Raw genomic sequence first — 13653 nt, forward strand, 5'->3', positions numbered from 1 at the left:
AGACCCTTGAGCAAGGCACCGGACCCCCAACTGCTCCCCGGGCGCCGCAGCATTGGCTGCCCACTGTGTTTGCACGGTGTGAGTGTGTGTTCACTGCTGTGTGTGTGCACTTGGGTGGGTTAAATGCAGAGCACAAATTCCAAGTATGGGTCACCATACTTGGCCAAATAGTGTCACACATTAAAAAGATATTTAGCCTGAAAGTGAAGTGCTCTTCCTCCTGTTCCCTTCCACTGGGAGGTCAGAGAGGATGTTCCACCTGGGAGCAACCCTCTGGTCTTTGGCAATGAGTAGATGTTTAGCTCACAGACTCTTCAGCAGGGCAGATGCAACGTGTCTCATCTCTCAAAGTTTCTAATTTGTATTTTAAAGTACAGTCAGTGTATAGTATGAGACTAATCCCTGATGAGCAGTGGTGTCAGTGTGCTTTAAACTCTCATTAGGACCTCTGAGTTAGAAGTCAAAGCTATAATTGTGCACTCTACACATCAGTTACACATTAATGTCACCTATTTCACTGTGTTTATTTGCCTAAGATTAACTGAGACACAGCTCAGAGTCTTAACTGCGAGACAGCCGTTCATTTGGGCTGCTGCATCTAGCTAAGGGAGGACGGGCTGAATCGACAAGCAAACACAGACGTCCCTACTGTGTTTTTTTTTACAGTGAGCCACAACCTCCCCTGAGGTAGCACAAGGTACAAAACAAGAGACACAAGCCCAGCAGAAATGGCAGCACTACCGGATGGCTGCAAAAGCCAGAGCTTGCAGTGTGAAACAAACATGGAAAGGCAACATGAATTCTGAGGGTCTGTTTTCTTCTTGTGTCTTTAATGTAAAAGTGCAAAGAAACTTCTCTGCATCCTAGTGTGATCAGCAGGAGATGTTGCTTTAGTCAGGCACTGTCAGGGGGGTTGTTAGTTCAGACACAAAACACCAGAATTCAATTCATTTCATTTGTATAGTGATGGTTTTGTTTTTGCACATTTCTTAATATATTTTTTCACCTCACATAGGATGACACAGACTAAAACTGGAGCTCTAGCAATTAAATGGGCAGAAACTTTTTTGATATAAAATCTCTTTCCATGAGTGGCATAAAAAACTAACCACTAGGCCACATTAAAAACTGTTAGAACTCATCCTCAAAAGTGTTCTTGCTGTACTTACGGGTGCCATCAAAGCGTGTAGCGATGGTGTCCAAAAAGGTGTTCTGGGGGGCCAGAAGGCCCTTCATCACTGGCATTTTGACCCAGATGTGGGGCAGCCAACAGCTGGCTAGAGGTCAGACCATCCCCGAGGCACGGCAGGTGGCTTCCAGAGGTTCTCAGCAGGTGCAAGAGACTTTGAAGATGACAGTGCAGTACTGGTCACAGGGACACACATCCACAGTAAAAGCAACTACACTTCTCCAGACGATGACTTTCCCAAAGACAATAGTGCACCCTGGGAAGACTAAAATAGCTCCCTCCAACAACGTAGAGGTTCGGGTGTGGGTAGCCTAGATACGTAGAAATTAAGGGTAGCAGTCACCACCAGCTGCTCAGTCAGCAAGGAGAGATCAAGTCCAGCTGACGCCGAGATCAGTCAGCCCAGCTGTTGCTTGTCTGTGCCTTTCAACTGGAGAGCTCATTGCAGGTGCGATGTGGAGAAAGTTATCCGTTAAGTCCACTGCTTTGCATGAATAAGAGAAGCAAGAATCTGCAAGAAAAAGAAACAGAGCATGTACGCACACCTCTTTCATTCCTCAGCTCACTGGTCCGTCAGGTTGCTGTGGCAGAGTAGTTACATCTTCTTGAGATTTCTCCCCTCCTTGCCTCTCTCTTGCTCTCTCTCCTGCTCCCTTCCACTCCTGTGATATCCCAGCCAATGAGATGCCAGCATCCTCTGTGGGGACCTGTTTTCATCTGTAATGGGGGTATAAAAAGACAAAGAGAGGGGGAGTGAGAGCGAGAAGGGAGAAGAGGTGGGAGGAGGGAGGAAGGGAGGATGCTTTCGGAGCAGCTGACATGGCAGCAGCACATGGCTTTTGTGTGCATGTCTGTGAAGCAACGACAGATGGATTACCTGCCTGTCGCTCAGTGTGACTTTTTGCATTCACCTGAACTTTGTGCCCTTGTGCTGTTCTGGCACGAGGGACATTGTGAAAGTCTAAGGGAGAAATATTTAAATTTCAAAAATTTTACAAACATTAACTTTCCTAAGTGAAGGAGCTGCATAATCTGTATATAGGAAGTAGCTCTAAAATCCTATTCCTAGAGTACCACTGCTGCAAACTTATCTCATCTGGATGGAGCTGGTCACTAGTGCCCTCCCAGCCCCTACTGTATCCATCATGGGAGAATTAAGGATCTGGGATGAAAGCCGCTAAGAGCGGATTAAAAGGATAAACCCAGAGATGTTTATTATGAGGACTTGATGCTAAACACACCAAAGTAACATTGTGTCTTCACTCACTTTGACCCAAGCAAACAGAAAATACCTTGAGACAGTGAGAGGAACAATTGTTTATCATGTCTTGTCCATTTTTAATTAACTGAACAGCAATCCCATTAAATTCTATAGTAATCAGAGAAATGTGGTCATACTGTTAATTGATTAAATATTAATATTAATAATAATATTATAATATTAATAGACAACTACATTTTAAAAACAGATGATTTTTGAAGACATGGGTTGTTTCTTGGAATCAGTTAAATATAGATCACAGGTTTATTGACATGATGCCAGTTCAGGTTTATTACATGTTTATTAGATGTATTACCATATCACTTTGTCAATTTTAAAATACATGCAGCTTTTTGCAGGTGGTGTTAAAAAAAGGACCCACAGAGATGATTCTGTAGATATTAAAGTGGAGAGTTTCAGAGGTTTTCAGCAGGACTAAAGATGTGAATTTTACTGAATTGTGAAGAGTTTCTCATTTTTGTCACTGTGATTCATGTGGAGCTTGAGGTTGGAACTAACAGTGGGCCAAGCTTGTATAGATTCGCCCAGGAGCTAGAAGAAAACCGATTAGAAGTGATCCTGTAACAATATATCATTTTTATATCAGCTTTTTACAGCTTTTATTTGTCATGTAGGAAAATGGAAATATGCTATATTTCCTAGACCATATGTATTTTTTTGTGCAAAATGGGAGTCAAATAAACAGAAATGGTTGAGAAAAGAAATAGAAATATACAAGATTGTTGTGAGGGCGTTATATAATATTAGAAAAGTTGAGCAGATTCAGCAGCTGTGTGGGAGTTTGCCCCAAGCCAAAACTTAAGTTTGAAAACGTTACAGTGAAAAATAAGTTTGTGCTTGTGAGGACAACTGCTGCAGCTGTGGAAGTAAGAATAGTCAGGTTAAAAAAGTGGTCAAATAAATCCATTGTTTAAAACTGGACAGGCTAAAATTTTAAGGGATAATTTGTGGCAGGAACAACGTGTGCTACGTGTGTTGATCCTGATCGATTCTGTCCTCTGAGTGGCAGAGAATATGACACTCTGTAAGCTCATGATTAACATACCATCAGTCAGAAAACACTGTAGTGATAAGATGATTATAAATGCACAATTAACCCACCCAGCTGGCAGCCCAGGTCAGCTGCATGTGAAGAAAAAGGGGAAAGAAAACGAGTGAGTGAAAGTAAAAGACCTCACAGACACAGTATTGTTCCCTCTCTCAGATCCTGTTCAGGTCCTGGCAGCCTTTCACCACTATCTATTTTTAATGTGCTCTCATTGCTTTCTTCTTGTACTTCATCCATCTCTGCTTGTCACTAATAAAGAGGCTAATCCATTAAACATGCCCACTATCTACACTGCAGCCTGATACAAAGAGTGTGACACACAGATGGCCAGGTGAAATATTATCCTGACTACATTTCCCATATTTCTTAGCTATGTGGGGACATAAGACATTTATTCTGAAAGAGAAAACAAAGTGTAAAAAACATTTTTTAGAGGTGAAAACTGAGGGATATCACTTGGCTCTTATTTACCATTGTAAACCTCATCCCCAGCCCTAATCCTGACTTGAACTGTAAAACAGATAAGCCGTATAGCCGACATCATCATTCACTCAACATCCCCTCTCTCTTAAACACATCCTCCTTCCCTCTGCAAACCCATTGAGAAATCAGGCCTGCCATTCTCAAATCTCCGTTGTTTACACCGAATTAACTTGTGACTGAGCAGATGTGCCCAGAGCTTGTGTGTGTTCTTGAGGCACACGAGGATGACAGTATAAGCCACCTACCGTCTCACTAAACACCAACCGGAAAAAGATGACAATAAGCACAAACGGGTCAAGGATTGATAAAATGACAAACAAGTTTCAATTCTGCAGCACGCTCTCATAATCTGCTAATTTCACAAAACTACACTCACACACAACTACCCACACTGCTTGAAAGAGACACTACTTAAAATAAATTCCCAAAAGCGAGAAAACACAGTAAGATATAAATGTTTTATGTTTTGGAAAACTTTACATTTTTAATTTTAGTGAAATATTGCATCTTCATCTTGAAACCTGACACAATAACATTTTTGAGATCCAAATCTTTCATGTCCTGAGGTAACTACAGGTTAAACTAAAATCTTCCACAGAGACATGGTTTCTGTTCCTTCACATCACCGCCCATGATAAGTCCATCAGGTGTAGGCTTCAATGACATAAACTTAGTGTTTGTCACTTCACGGCTGCTTTGGTCTGATCACACTATGAAGTCAAAATAACGCGAGAGCTGTGATAAATCTCTGAAATGGGACGTTACTAAAAATGTTAGCCCACTTTGACGCCAGCAGGAAAGAAGAAAGCCATGCAACAACAAAATTAAGACTTTCCTGCATAAGCACTACAGTGAACTGTTGTTCAGACTGTAGCTAACCTTTGGTTTTAGGTTTGGTTCAAGAATCGTGCTTAGTTAAAGATTCTGAGGCAAATGGCTGTTGAATCTGGCAGCCTGAATCAGACTGCGAAAATAACTGTATTGAAGGGGTAATGTGTTTTACACAAAGGCCTAGCCCCCTCTAGTGGTAGCCATGGTACCGGTATGCTGTAAAACAGCAGTTAGCCAAATGGTGAGGCACCTTTTCCAGGTGCCTAAAAAAAAACTATTAAAACACCTACATACACACTGTTCCCTCCAGAATGTTAGCTAAGTTGTGATAAGGAAACAAAAGGAAGAGCTGGTTATATAAATGTATGCAACAGCTACTCAGAATGATTCTTTGCTACAGTAAATATTTGCTACATATAGTTTAACTTCGTCATTAAAGTCAGACAAGGTGAACATGAAACATTTCATCAAACAAAAAAACACAGTAACATTTTTTACAGGTCATTTTAATAAAATTATAAATATGGTTTAGAAAATAAACTAAATAAACATTTTTAAATTGTCAAACATTTGTTATAATATTTGTTCCCACAGTTCATCAAATCCTTCATGCAAAGTTAATGCCAAAACAGAGATGTTTCATTCAGTCAGTCGGCGCTCACCACAGTCACAAGCATTCCCCGTAACAGCAGGTTTTAGGAAACCGTTTTTCCCAGTAAGAAGTTGGCGTATTCTCTCCTGCGCAGCACTCTGTGCATTTTGAAGGTGTTGGGTGAGGTGTTTGAGAAGGCCATCATCTGCTTACGAAGCTCCTTGAATGCACCCTCTGCCACGAGCTGCACCCTCATTGGCCCGATGCTGCCTTTGATACGGAAAGACTTGTAAACAGCTGAGTCCTGCTGGAGACAGATGTCCAGCTGGAAGGGCGGAGAGAGTCAGAAAATGACACAAACAATAAAACGCAAACATGCGGTGTGTTTTTGATGCTTGCTATGACGGTCTTACCTTGTATCGCTGCTCCTCTGTGAGGTTCCTCACGCCTTTCAACTCTACAAACACCTGGTAATGAGGATCTGAGCCGCCTATTGAATCTCCTGCAACACCACAGTATAGAAAGAGTCCTTCTAGTGCAAACTGAATCTGACTGACCACTCAGAAGACTTCATATGCAAATGTCACAAATTCTACTATGACTCAATGACATAATTGAGACATTTTACCCATGATGCCACTTTCTGCGCAGCAGTAGTCCACCAACTGGGCTCCTGGCCACTGAGCAACAGCTTTCTTTAGAGCATCAAGGAACAAAGCTTCAGACACCTTCTCCCCTCGAACATTCAGCATCTGACCCCGTCTGACAGGAGACAGAAGCACAGAGAACACAGAGACATCACAAGATGAACATGTATGGATTTATTTGCATGCTGTGTCATACTGTACCTGTACTGAAACTCAACAATGGGACACTGATTGTGGAATCCAACTACTTTAACAACATCTCCAATGCGATATCTGTAAAACAACAAATATCAGGTTCACTTAGGCAACTGTCCATTACACCTATTGCCCAACCATTACTTCCATAATGTTCCATTTTAATTGCATATTAGAATGTCTAAAGGAGCCCGAGCACAAATCTTGATATTATCATCCAGGGAGAAGGAGCTCAGTCTCTCATAGCAGAGTGCAGTCAAGTGAAACCGCAATCACTAATGACACAAAGCAATTACAAGACATAATTTCACTTGCACAACTTTTCACAGGCTAAAATTCGTCAGAAACACACTTGAATTAAAAATAAATGTTTGAAAATCAGACTGAGACACCTTATGGCCACGAAGGCCACAAACAGCCAGAGAAAATGTTTGACTTGGACTGTAACTCTCAAAAATCTACAAAAAACTATTCCATACATGCTCAACCAATAAAAAGCAGACCTGAAGAGTCCTGAAGCATTTGTGATGATGACTTCATAGTTTTGTCCTTCCTTCACCTCCTCCATCAGCAGAGTGTGAGGTGCCTCCTCCTCTAAGCTGCTCTCTGGAATGAACTCACAAAACATTGAGCGAGGGCACAGGAGATAGCGTCTGTTTGGTTCCTGAGGCCACAGGTTCACTCCTATTAGACCTGCAAGGACCCATATATACAATTGGACACAGCTTCTGACTTGTAAACAGGACATTCAAATACCTTAACAAAAATTGGTCACTTAAAGAATTAAATGCTAAAGCCTGATACAAGATGTTTTCATGTGTGGGTTCCTACCTTCAGTGGCAGCATAGAAAGGAGAGTAGAAAGGTACTCCCTCACAGTAGTTTTCTCTCAACATCTCCCCATAGATCTGATTTGAGCCTGAGTCCACTGCCAGCACAAGGTGGAGGTGAGGCCACAGCTGCCTGGCAATTCCTCGAAAGCCATCCTGGAAGTGGGCCCGTAGCTGAGCGGCTCTCCCTGGGTCTGGCTCCATGAGAGCTTCAAGCCTGGCCCTCACTTTGGGCTTCAGAGCCAACGTGCCGCTGACCTTTCCTTGTTCAATGTCCTCCACAAGCTCCTGCCAGCGATCCTACGAGACCAATGGGAGATCGGATGGAAACTATTTTTCTAATACTTAACTCATCAAACAAATTAACAGAGATTTTCTTTTGGTCAGGAACCTGACATGTGACACTTGAAGACATCCAGGGGGACTCAACCAGGATGAAGCATACAGCAATACAGGACTTTCCCATCAAATCAACAAAATAGTGTAACAGGGATATTTTAGGTTATTGTTTTCTATAACACTTTTCATGCATTTAGCAATCTAATGACATAATAATGAAGAAAAACAGCATGATGCAAAACAATCAGATTTGTAAAATGCTTTTCAATACCAAAGTTACAAAGTGCTTAACATAAAAGTGTGTATATAAATATTCTGTACCTGTAAGGCATTGAAAGCATAGAAGATTGTGGAAGCAAAGTTGGATTCCAATGCTCCCACACTGGGATCTTTCAGAGCAAAGAGGAGATGCAGGTAGAGGGCGTCCTTCTCAGTGGGAACCTGAAGGCACAGATGACAGTATGCATTAAGAGTCGATCACACGCCATAAATCATTTACCATGTGAAGAAGAGGTGACACCTCAAAGGCAGGTGCTGGAGTCGTGTAGAGGTGGAGCATGTGGCGAGAAGAAGCTGGTGTGGAGGAGTTCGAGCCGATGGGAATGCCAGCCTCAGACTGGACAAAAGTAGGTGTGTAGAAGAACTTGGTTGTGCACTGCAGGTTGTCGGTGGCAGAAAACGCTCTCTGCATGGCATCCAAACACACAGCTACTCCCTGATAAAAACACACAAAAACTGTTGTTAAAATAGTATTAGTTTTATATGCACAACAACAATCACAGGCGACAAATGAACCAACGCATCATAATCATCCTCAAGCTGCACCTGCAGGAAGAACTCATTGTTGGTGTCCTTGGTGCTGAGCAGCATGGCGCTAGGTCCTGACGTCCCTGAGGTCATGGCCAGGATCAGAGGCTTCTCAGCAATGATCACCTTCTCCTCTCCTGCAGCAATGCGCCTGATGAGCTCCCGGTAGTGCTCGTATGTGGTGATGGGGTGGCGCATCCGGAAATCACCACTGTCTGAAATAACATCAGAGTAACCATAAGCAGTCAGGTTGAGTCAAGTATGTTTACAGATCTTCCTTTCTACATTAGATCATTTGAAAATCTGTATTATATATATTAAAACTATGATGCCGTTAAAACACCTAGTAAATTGACCTTTGAACTGTAATTTCTATTAATATAAAGTATATGGAGCTTGAGCTTTAGACAATTTTTGCATGAATCTACCCAAAATTATTCTCTGGTTTATCAAATGATAGATCCTTTATAGATCAAATAATCTGATTATTAGAATGAAATCAACCGTGAGAATAAATGTAAATAAAAAATATTAAAATATGCATTAACACTGTCTTCTGTTTCCTCACCTCGTATTGAGCTGAAGTCATACTGTTTTCCATAACTTGTGCTGGAGTTTTTACGCAGGCGCTTGAGCAGAGTCTCCTCCTGGACTTGTTTTACGTTGGACGTGTCGGCTTCAAGTTTCTTTCTCTGCCGTCTGCCCAGCCAGCCCACTGCCTTCAGCGCCAAATACTGACTCAGCAGGCTGCGAGACGTCCGCCTTTCACCTTTTGCTTTGGAGTTTATGTCCGTCCATACCAGCGCCACCCCGCCCAGAAAGCAGACACCGAGGGCGGCGGGCAGCAGAGGCAGCGTCGCTGTTGAGAGCAGACCGGTGTTACACAAGAACAGCCAGCTGGGGGCGCCGTTGCTCCACATCACATCCGTTTCATGGACTATTAAAGACAGCCAGCTGCACACTGCTGGTCCTACATACTACTGACCTACTACACTATTTATTACATTTATTACATTTCACACATTCATCACATTTATTCAGCTTACCGTGAGTTTGTCCGACGATCACCACAGCAGCGGATAAAGCCGCAAAACAAAGCGGCACAGCCACATGAAGCCGAGACAAAGCCATGTTGAGTATCCACTGTGACCTAGAGTTTCTGTTGTGTTCACTGTTTAGCTCTGGAATAACTGAAAGGCTGCATTTCTGTGCCAACACTAACAGCCTCAACTTTCCCTCTCGCAGCTGTCTGACTTCCGTGTTTGGGTCACAGCCTGTCGCTGATTGGTTGACTACGCGATGACGTCTGTCAATCCGGTCCATTTCAAACATCTATGTATCTATCTATCACAGTATATTATATTTAGAATACATTTAGTCATTTTGAACTCAACAAACAAACCACAAAACCGAACAGTTAAAGCAAAAAATTTTTTTTAGATTTCTCTTTATTCAAATATCTTATTTAATTTTATGACAGCTCAAAATGCTGCCAATAACAACAAAAATGAAAACTCAGTTTTCAGTGGATATAATAATATAATATGGATATAATATTTTTTGTTAGTTGATTCATTAATTATTACTTACACATTATTATTATTCTACATAAAAGATGTTAAAGGAATGTGTTTAAGCTATATCTCAGGTGTATGATTCAGTCAGGACTATGATTACTGCTCTAAAAAGCTATGTTAGCATCAGAGCAGTAATATCAGGGGTCTTGTTTTGAGTTGGCTGTAGGTCAGTCCACAGAAACCCCATCATCAGTTCTGTTCCTCAGAACCTGCAAAGGATCACAGAAAACACTGAAGGCTTTGATGCAGGACTGTTCTGGGAATAATCAGGAATGATCAGAGATCAGCAGTTTGCTTACCTCTTTCATTTCCATGGTGACAGCTGATTGTGAAAGAGGACATGGAATTGTGTGGTAAGTGATAAGCACATGACCAAAGCTTATTTTAGACATGTCTTGGACCAACCTGTCCAGTAAGATGATGGGAACACTAAGGGTCCATCCACAGACACACCATGGAGGAGCTCAGCCAACCAGGACACCTCATCTGGGTTGTCAACAAAAACCTCCTCTGATTCGTCCACACACAGCTTGAACTCTGCCAGAGCACAGATAAACAGAGAGATGGCCATGTGTCCTCTGTATTTCCAGACAAAAATACCACACATCAAAGCTTGTTTTAGACATGTCTTGGACTATTACACATATAATAGTTAAAAATATGTATATGTTTATTTGCCCAATTTGCTTCTAAGTGTTCTGTCTCAAAGCTGCATTGTTTTTTTCTTTTTGCTGACCTGTCACAGAGACTTCATCTTTCTCCTCCTCCTCCTCCTCCTCGGCCCAGGCTGGAACAGCTTGTACTAGACTGTCCACTTCAATACTATAGTCCGACATGGAGGATGGGAGGCTCCTGCTTTGAAGCGTCTGTCTTAATCGTGCTGTGTCGCAGATGTAGGCCTCTTTGTAAAACTGTCTGGCTGCAGAGAGTTGGAGAAAAAGACAAAGAAAACTTTGGATGTAAAAACAGGTCCACATTTTTCAGTTTAGGGACATTTCTCAAAAATACAGTGTGATTAAATGGTTATTTATGGTGATGCTTGTCTCTATGGCTCAATACCCGCAATATTGGACCTGAATTGGCTGATGGTACCAGATGCTCAAATTGAAATAACAAAACCTGAATAAGTGGAAAATTTCTTAACATGTTGCTTTGTTTACAATACTTTAACAGGACTTAACTGAAAAAAAGCAATTAAGACCACAATTAAGAGCCCGCTGACCCTGCATGTCTTCCAGCTGCTGGATGTAGTCGACCGCATCTCTGGTGTTGATGTGAAGCTTGTGACTGTCACTGAGGTGCTTCAGGATGTGCTTGGAGTGGAAGGCTGAATGAGTGTGATACACCAGTTTATGGAGGCACAGAGAGCCCACTGCAGCGATTTCAAACCTGCTGCCCTGTAGAGCAAGAGTAAGTGATAGGAAGCATAGGTGTTGTAGATGTTCTGTTCTATATGCAACTTCATGTGGATATTTGTATTCCTTGGTGTGGCTCTAGGACCAACCTGGAAAGTGAAGCGGTCGATATCGGTCCAGGAAAAATCGTACAACAGGCAGAGCTTCCCTTCCACCTCCTTCAGAAAAAAAATGGAATCTTTTCTTATTCATAATATATGAATTCACAATACAGGAATACATTCATTAATAATATTTATTTACATCTATAAACCAAACTTTTCAAGAATTAAAGTGTATAGGCAATAATGAAGTTATTTTTCACCTGATAAATATGGACTCCTTTCAAAGCCACGCCAAGAAGGATTGAACTTCTCAGCATTTTTCTCTCCTGTATATAAAACAACAGATGAATGTGCAGAGTTTAAAGTACAAACCATGAGTGTGATAACCAATGTTGTAGCAAAGAGTATGTTTCTTGGTGGACGAGTCACAATGAGGCCAAGCAGGTGAAACTCAGCTTCCATGCTGGTTAGACTGATAAATCCTCAGTACCCCACCCACCCCTCCATCAGCTTATCCTGTGGAGGATCCATTGAACGTGAGTGCGTGGAGTCTGACCTGTCTCATCCTGTAGAAGGTGACTGGACCATCCTGCACACTGTTGGCCTCTTTGATAAACTGCAGGATGGCCTGGTCACGTGACACACCTCTCAGCTCACTATGTAACACTGGGCAGTGCTGCAGCAGGTAGTCTCGTCCACGACGCCTTATCAGCTGAGGACACAATCATGTTACACAAAAAATGTAATGTTTTTTAAAGAAGTTACTGTAGTCCAAATGGTTGTTTTTTTTTTGTTTGTTTTTTTTTTTTACCCAAGAGGGGAAGTAATCTTCGGGAAGAAAGTAGTGTCTGTGTTTGCTATCCTGTCGTTCTGGGTGTAGATCTCCAACTTCAGCTTGAAGTGCACAAGCTGCCACCTGGAAGAACAAAGCTTCCTGATGGCGGCTCTGTGAATGCAGCAACTTCTGCCTCAGCTCAGTGTAGTAGAGCTGCTGCACTTTGCTGCTGCTGAAAGAAGCAAAGGTTGAACCGTCACTTTATTTAGTTCCAAACAATGTGGCAGCTTCTAGCTCCTGATATTATGTTAAATAAAACATGATGCAATTACATAGTGGTTTTCACTCAGCGGAGAATATTGGTTTTTTGGACATGTGCAGACATGATGAATAGACATGAATAGTTTTCAAAAAAAAGATATTGATGGGAGAAGAACTTACAATATTAGCTGCCCGCTTTCTACATAATACCGGATTCTCAGAAATACAATGAATGGGACCTGACAATGTGGAATAAACAGAGACAAAAAGAAGAAGTAGTTTTCTTTTACACAGTACACTGTTCAGAGCAAAACAGAGAAAACAACTTACTGTTATAGTTCCTTTGCTCCATCTTTTGCCAAAGTACTTGCTCAGCTTTTGGTCCAAATCAAGAAAGAGGTATTCATTATCTAAAAAAAAGGAAAAAAAGGCTCATAGATCAAGGGTGACATCAAGCCCCATGATGATGTGTACAGTTTTTTAAGTGGCAATAACCTCCATCATTTAACTTCAGGAGCTGTTAAGACAATAAGTTGCTATCCCCCTGTATGTTCACTCATTAACAGCAGCCTCCCTAGATTTCTACATGCCACAATAAATGAAGCAAAAACATCTCCATCATCCTCCCACACAGACACTGACTGACCTCTGAGAGCAGCCAGACCAAACACCTGCAGCTCACTGATACCAAGCTGCTTCAACACATTGGCCAAAACCTCATGGCCTCTGGATGTCACCTGAAAAACACACACAATAATGCAAGAGAAGTTAGTTAATGCTTAGTTAGCCATTTTTTGGTTTAGTCCTGCGTATTAAGCATTTAGAAGCTGCAGCTGCTGCCGTCTTTGTTGTGTAGTTACCATCCAGTGATTTCAAAGCTCCATTTGCATTTTGACTAAAAGCCTGTTCAGTGTTTAGTGGGTGAAATTACACAGTTGGATGAAATCAATGCAGGAGTAGTTCTTTAGCAGACGTTTAGATATGGATTTCTTTATATAGTGAAACAAACAATATCCAACTGAAACCTCACATCCAATCCACACAATGAGCAACTGAATGCAAAATCTTTGTTAGAAACTGCAACTCCTATTACTTTTTTAGATTATACCAATCACCAATTATATGAAGCTGCTTAAATGAGGTGACATCCTATAGACAAATTAGTTTACTGTATATAAAAACAATAAAAGATCACTAAAAGCCACTCACTGTGACAGTACAGTCCAGGTGCTGCTTGTTCGGTAAAAGGATGCACATGTGTCTTTTCTGTTTCTTCATGGTCACAGCAACTTCTTGACATCTCAGTCCTTTATATCCACTATCCTCCTTCTGGCCTCAC

General features: G+C 41.7%; 3 protein-coding genes across 4 annotated transcripts in view; all 3 read right to left on the minus strand.

Moving 5' to 3' along the window:
• Positions 1-1859, minus strand: part of LOC113135354 (potassium voltage-gated channel subfamily H member 4-like) — a 28092-nt gene extending 26233 nt beyond the window's left edge. Inside the window, exon 1 of the mRNA XM_026315318.1 lies at positions 1170-1859. Coding sequence (XP_026171103.1) covers positions 1170-1245 — 76 coding nt within the window. The 5' untranslated portion in view covers positions 1246-1859. The remainder of the gene's footprint in view (positions 1-1169) is intronic.
• Positions 1860-5321: 3462 nt separating this feature from the next.
• Positions 5322-9503, minus strand: ghdc (GH3 domain containing). Its single transcript, XM_026315036.1, has 11 exons — positions 9289-9503; positions 8811-9101; positions 8261-8457; positions 7956-8150; positions 7757-7876; positions 7099-7396; positions 6771-6960; positions 6274-6345; positions 6054-6187; positions 5839-5927; positions 5322-5750 (listed from the first exon to the last, which is right to left on the minus strand). Exons 1-11 carry the CDS (start codon positions 9371-9373, stop codon positions 5529-5531), a joined length of 1893 nt encoding a protein of 630 aa, XP_026170821.1. The 5' UTR covers positions 9374-9503; the 3' UTR covers positions 5322-5528.
• Positions 9504-9638: 135 nt separating this feature from the next.
• LOC113135225 (FERM domain-containing protein 6-like) lies at positions 9639-13614 on the minus strand. Of its 2 annotated transcripts, none has more exons than XM_026315038.1 (13): positions 13524-13614; positions 12961-13051; positions 12645-12724; positions 12495-12553; positions 12090-12282; positions 11835-11990; positions 11539-11604; positions 11324-11392; positions 11042-11216; positions 10556-10738; positions 10225-10356; positions 10119-10141; positions 9639-10028 (listed from the first exon to the last, which is right to left on the minus strand). In XM_026315038.1, exons 1-13 carry the CDS (start codon positions 13590-13592, stop codon positions 9987-9989), a joined length of 1338 nt encoding a protein of 445 aa, XP_026170823.1. In that variant the 5' UTR covers positions 13593-13614; the 3' UTR covers positions 9639-9986. The 2 variants fall into 2 exon arrangements, with proteins under 2 accessions (XP_026170823.1, XP_026170822.1); XM_026315037.1 differs by having other exon boundaries at positions 12090-12285.
• Positions 13615-13653: the final 39 nt, after the last annotated feature.

The sequence above is a fragment of the Mastacembelus armatus genome, chromosome 19, assembly GCF_900324485.2.
Source record: "Mastacembelus armatus chromosome 19, fMasArm1.2, whole genome shotgun sequence".
NCBI classification, from domain to species: domain Eukaryota; kingdom Metazoa; phylum Chordata; class Actinopteri; order Synbranchiformes; family Mastacembelidae; genus Mastacembelus; species Mastacembelus armatus.